Source organism: Eptatretus burgeri, unplaced genomic scaffold (genome assembly GCF_056783735.1).
Source record: "Eptatretus burgeri isolate ZD-2024b unplaced genomic scaffold, Ebu_testis_v1 Ebu_testis_scaffold_3194, whole genome shotgun sequence".
Lineage (NCBI taxonomy): Eukaryota > Metazoa > Chordata > Myxini > Myxiniformes > Myxinidae > Eptatretus > Eptatretus burgeri.
Window position 1 is genome coordinate 170,523 of NW_028225129.1, and position 5,507 is coordinate 176,029.

At 45.3% G+C, this 5,507-nt stretch overlaps 1 protein-coding gene across 3 annotated transcripts; it reads right to left on the reverse strand.

Moving 5' to 3' along the window:
- Window positions 1–408: 408 nt before the first annotated feature.
- On the reverse strand, window positions 409–4,766 carry LOC147006396 (uncharacterized). Of its 3 annotated transcripts, none has more exons than XM_085868926.1 (4): window positions 4,441–4,730; window positions 4,126–4,156; window positions 3,848–3,891; window positions 409–836 (listed from the first exon to the last, which is right to left on the reverse strand). In XM_085868926.1, exons 1-4 carry the CDS (start codon window positions 4,655–4,657, stop codon window positions 673–675), a joined length of 456 nt encoding a protein of 151 aa, XP_085725052.1. In that variant the 5' UTR covers window positions 4,658–4,730; the 3' UTR covers window positions 409–672. The 3 variants fall into 3 exon arrangements, 1 of the variants encoding a protein (XP_085725052.1); XR_015054867.1 differs by having other exon boundaries at window positions 740–836; window positions 4,308–4,766; XR_015054866.1 differs by having other exon boundaries at window positions 740–836; window positions 4,379–4,763.
- Between the last annotated feature and the right edge of the window lie 741 nt (window positions 4,767–5,507).

Genomic DNA, 5,507 nt, shown 5'->3' on the forward strand with positions numbered 1-5,507 from the left:
ATCACACACACGACTAAAAAAATGGTACGCTCTGCTTCCACGCTGGACGCTCAGCATTGAAAGGATATGGCGTGGACAAACCCCGTAGGTTGGAATCCATGATGAGGAAATCTCTCGACTGCCCCACTGATGCGCCGAGTAAAGTGACGTCAAAAACGATGGCAGTGCCCTCGGGAAGTGACGTCACTCACCCCAAGCTCAGTGGCCGTATTTGTGCGAAATTGTCCGGTGCTGTCTCGTGTATTTGTCTGCACGTGTGTGCACGATTTGTGTTGCAGATCCTCCACGAACCTTGGCCCATACCCAGAGAATATAACAAAGAGCCTTTGTATCTGTTGGCAAAAGCCGTAGGGATGAAAGGTGAAAGAATAACACTCCAAGAAAGGTTGGTTCTCAGTTTGCGAACATTTATTGGCACAACATTTGTCAATTTTAACGTTCAGTACATTATGGTGACGGACAAAAAGCAGTCCTTTCAGCAAATCTCCAATTAAGCCAAAAATCTCAAAACGTGATGTTTGATAAATGTGATGATCATGTCACACTTGTACATTTAGTTTTCAGTTCGGTCGTCGGACGATCCTCAACCGACATGATGTAATCGGTTTCTCATGCATGGATCAGAGAGTTCCTTCTCAGGTGTGTTTGTAGCTCTGAACGGGTCACGTGACCTCACCAGCTGCTGGTGTACTTGATGGAGATGTGTGGAAAGCTATTTCTCAGTTGGATGGCCACCGCCTTGTCCAACAGGGGGCAGAATGAAATGTCGAGGAAGCGCATGTGCTGACAGGTATCGAGCAGGTGGAAAACCCCTCCAGATGTCACCAGGGGAGCACCTGCCACACGCACGTGGATATTATCGCTTTGATGAATGACAAACAAGGGTGAAGAGAGCTCAGTTATCTGGAGCTTAAGTATACAGTTAACACAGTTCTAAACTACAGTGCAACAGCACTCGGAAGAGCGGCACATAAACATCCATCAGGCTGAACAGTTGGGTCGCCGAAATAGGTGACCCTTATTGTCAGTAATTCTGTCTGTTTGTTCGTTTGTCATCAGCATAATTGGTAGTAAACGTTGGCCGATTTTGACCAAACTCGGGTGGTAGGTACATCTTATGACCAAGTGCTTTGGGAATTGTGATGGTTGCTAGGGACGCTTTGGTCCCCTAGCAACAGCCGAAAAACCTTCAAAATCGGTACCAAATATATTACGGTTTTTGTGATATATGGAATACTTTGCCCGCAGCGCCCCCTACAAATGGGGTATGCCCGAAAATTGAAGGCCCCCAAGCGACTAGGTGAGTGCATCGATCCAAATGAAACTTTGCAGGTTCATAGCACGCAATGAGTACTACAACTTTGCCTCAGGACATATTGACTGATATTGCTTAGGTTAGGGGTCAAAGGGCAAAAATCGATAATATACGAGAGCTGGAGGTGCCTTCGTGCCAAATGCTACTCCTCCTTGGGTTATGGGCAAATGGTCATGAAAATTCACACTAATCATTTGGAATACATTGTGCACAAACGATCGAGCCGGATTTTCGATTTATATCTGTGTTCACCCACAGCACCCCCTCGAATTTTGGGGATTTCCGATATCAAACCGCATTTTCGGTACTTTTCATTCAAATTGATACCGAGTAGTTATCAACATATGGAACTCGATGAGATTTGATATGCATAATCTGAAGGTGATTCTCTATCCGCCATGTGACATCCATTTTTTTGTAGATCTTATAGTTTCCAAATGGCAACCCTCTCAACTTAGGTGTCCGAGGGCCATTGAGCATTCCCGCTGAAAATTCAAAGTACACTCGCTTCAAGATGGTTGAACCGAATGGAATGAATCTTTACATGCTTACAGACCGTAATGTGTACTACAACTTTACTCATTTGCATAATGACCTATCTCGAGTAGGTCAGGGGTCAAAGGTCAATAAGTGCATTTTTCGGGCAAAATTACCATTCAAGGCACCCTTGCTCCTACACGGGTTAACCGATACGAATGAAAGTTCATAGGTACTTCGTACTCAATGAGTACTAGAACTTTGGTTCAGGACATATTGACCTATCTTGGCTCGGTCAGGGGTCAAAGGTCAATGAGTGCATTTTTCGGGCAAAATGACCATTCAAAGCCCCCTTGCTCATTCACGGGCTAACCGATTCGATTGCAATTTCGTAAGTGCTTAGTACTAGATTAACTCAGATCAGGGGTCAAAGGTCATCGGATGCTCGGTGACCCATGGCTGCCGACCGGCTTGTTTTATTTTTTTGTTTCCGCACGCACACCAAGCGAGAGGTGTTCGGGTTAAACGCTTGAGCTCAGATGATAACAGAGATAGGTGATCATCCTCTCTGAGGGAAAGGACATTAAAGGCACTCACCCGAAGGGACAGCCTCAGGTTAGCCCAAGGAGACCGTCGTCTGGTGTACGAAACCTGAGCACCACTCGGACACACACGTGACCGTAATCTGACCCGGGAAGGTTACCCCGTGGTTTTCCTCCTATCGTCATGAATGGGGGTCCCGAAGGGTCCTGAATTAACTTTTTCCTCAAAACTTGATGGAATCAATCGAAACTTGCACAGGCACAATGTCGGGGTTCCCTCATTAATCCCTGAAAGTTTCAGCTTCCTCGGTCAAATCCTCCCGGAGGAGTAGATGATACATACCTACATACCCTACATACCCACATACCCTACATACCCACATACCCAAATAATTATAACTCCGTTATGAAAGGAAGATTGTCGATAAATAGAAAATAAAGAACGATGTTTCGTATCAAGGGAATAATCATCGACGAACTCGGACTCGATATTCCACTTTCACAACACAATCTGAAACACAAACAATCCGTTAAAACGAAACGTTCAATCTTTGTATTAATTTCAAATCATGGACACGTGATGTGGCGAGAACCAATCAGACACCGCGATCTCTCTGTTCGCTTTTTCCCCAAACAGCTCGCGCTCTTCCCTCGGTTTACCACAGCGTACCGTCCTTCACCCGACACCACGTGCGGTCCACCATGACCCGAGATCTCAGAGAGAACACCCCGGGATCCACGAGCGGCTCCGATGGAGGATACGTGGTCGGTCCGGGAGGTTCTCCGGAAGACCGCGGGTCCATGGTCGGTGCACCCGAGGACAAGGGGTCCAGACCCGGTACGTGACGTTCACTCCGTACCGAGAACTTGTGTTTCCCGTGCTGATTCGTGCTGTGTACTCACACAGGAACTCATTGATTAAGTGAATGTCACGATGTCTGGAGCGGAGCCGGAATTGAATTGTGAATGGAAATCCCATCCATGACGTGTTCCCCTCCCTCTTGTACATGTATGACATCATTTTATACCTCAGCACTTCATTCATCATTCGATTCGAAAGAGTGGGTTTACCTTTCCTTCCCAACAGTCACTCAGGGCAGGGATTTGTAATTTGTACAGGGTGCCGGTGATAACTCACCGACTCTTCGTGGAAGACATTGAAGGTTCTTAAACGTCTCACTGCGAATGCTAATATGACGGACAGCCGGCTTAACATCTCACCCGAAGGATGGCTGCCCGTGACGTAGCAAGGTGACAGTTTGTTGTGCGGGAAGGAATCGAACCCGGGTTTGACGGTTTAAATGTGAGCAGCACATGAACTGCTCAAGAAAGAGTTGCACAAAGACCCCCACAGACTCCGACACTCTCAATCACCAACACATCCATTGCTCGGGTAAGGATCGTGAATCCCATCCAAAACCGTTCATGATCCAAGTTATAAAACGAACATGAAACCATCGAACGGACCAGTTCGGTGCGAAGATCCACACGAGCTCAAGTTTCGGTTTCTCACCTGTAGATCCTGCAGAGAGAACGTAGATCCTGTAGATCCATGAGCTTTGGTGAAAATATTAAATAAATAACTCATTACAATCCGGATTTTAAAAATATTTCACTATAAAACAATTAATATACCATCGTTTGATTGCTGAGAGTTTGTTGAACGAATAATAACCTTTTTTGTGTTCAGCATAATTCATTCAACCATTTCCAAGGTTATTCATTCATTGATTCGTTCTTGAACGTTAAAAACATTTTCTCTTTCCTCGAACAAGGAAGGATAAAACTCACCACTTCGGGAGGTATCGCTCGAGTAACCAGACTGTTGAAGAGTTACAAGAGAAGGGAAGAGTGGGTGGAGGGATGGGGGGTGACATGACGACATGAGATTAATAAACGATAATGATATTAATAAAATAAGAATTCGGAAATATGAGTTGAATCTCATGAATTGAAAAAGTTCATGAATTAACAGGTATGTTCAAAATGTTCTCGGAACGAAATGAGGTCCACAAATCCAGGTGTGCAAACAGGGACAGACAACCTTCATTGTGATCGGAAGGAGGGTTCACGTTCCGAAGGGGGCAGTCAACCAATCGCGCTCACCTGCCACTCCTGAATCTATATGTACTGCACCAACAACATCTAGAACGGCAGGTACTGACGAACCAGGTGTTATTCGGAGAAGCAGGCACTGACTGACGAACCAGGTGTTCTCAAGAACAGCAGGAACTGACAACACCTGGCACAGTTCTCTGGAATAGCTCGTACTCATCGCACCAGGTAACCGCCGAAACAGCAAGTACTTCACGAGACTCACCATTCGAACTTTCCAAGATCATCAAGCATCGTTTATCAACCACCACCATCAAAACCATTATTACTTAAGGCCCAGTCACACCTTGACGTTTTAACCACGAATGGCAACGTATAAAAATGCACGTAAAACGTTGGCGTACGCTGAAGTTTTGAGGTTTTTTTTTTTTTTAAGTTTTGGTCGTATTCATTACATGTTGGTCGTATGCATAACGTATTAGTAACGGGCACAGAACGTTTTGTTGTGTTAAAGATAACATACCAACGAATGCTTAGCCTGTTGTCGGCGTTCACAACCTATGCCCAACGATAGTTTAACTTAGTCATAGTACGCTGCACGTTTCGCCAACGAACTCGTGGAGCTCTCTGTTAAAAACCTGCCGCTCGCCGATTTAAATCATAACCGCCTGAAAATTGGAAGTGTCAACATCCAGTCACACCTTGACGATTTAGCCAGCGTATGCCGACCTCTGAAAAATGTGTCTAAAACGCTGGGACACGTCGAATACGGTATGGGTAAGTTGTGTATCCGTTAGGAGCACGCTGAAAAACAATGAAGTTCGCTAGCATATTACGTGGTACGTCTGGTACGTCGTGAAATTTCAAGCATGCTGAAAATTTTACGACGTACTCGACGTATGGCTCACAAGTTCCGCATACGCTGGCATAAGTTCTCGGCACGCTCCGCAATCGTTTACACACGTCGGCCACACGTTACTTGTAAGTTACTCATAAGTCGAAACATGTCGAGGTAATGTTTAGCATACCCGAAACTTAATTTTTAACCTACGAGTAACGTTCATTGAACCTATTAGTAGCGTGCTTTGAACCTATGAGTAGCGTGCTTTGAAGCTATG

What these genes read in the sequence shown, in the direction of transcription:
- LOC147006396 (XM_085868926.1), bottom strand. Translation starts at nt 4,657, where the DNA reads ATGGTGAGTCTCGTGAAGTACTTGCTGTTTCGGCGGTTACCTGGTGCG. An exon ending in GAGCGATACCTCCCGAAGTG is followed by an intron (nt 3,892 to 4,125) that starts GTGAGTTTTATC and finishes TTTTCACCAAAG; the next exon opens with CTCATGGATCTACAGGATCT. An exon ending in TCTCTCTGCAGGATCTACAG is followed by an intron (nt 837 to 3,847) that starts GTGAGAAACCGA and finishes TGCGTGTGGCAG; the next exon opens with GTGCTCCCCTGGTGACATCT.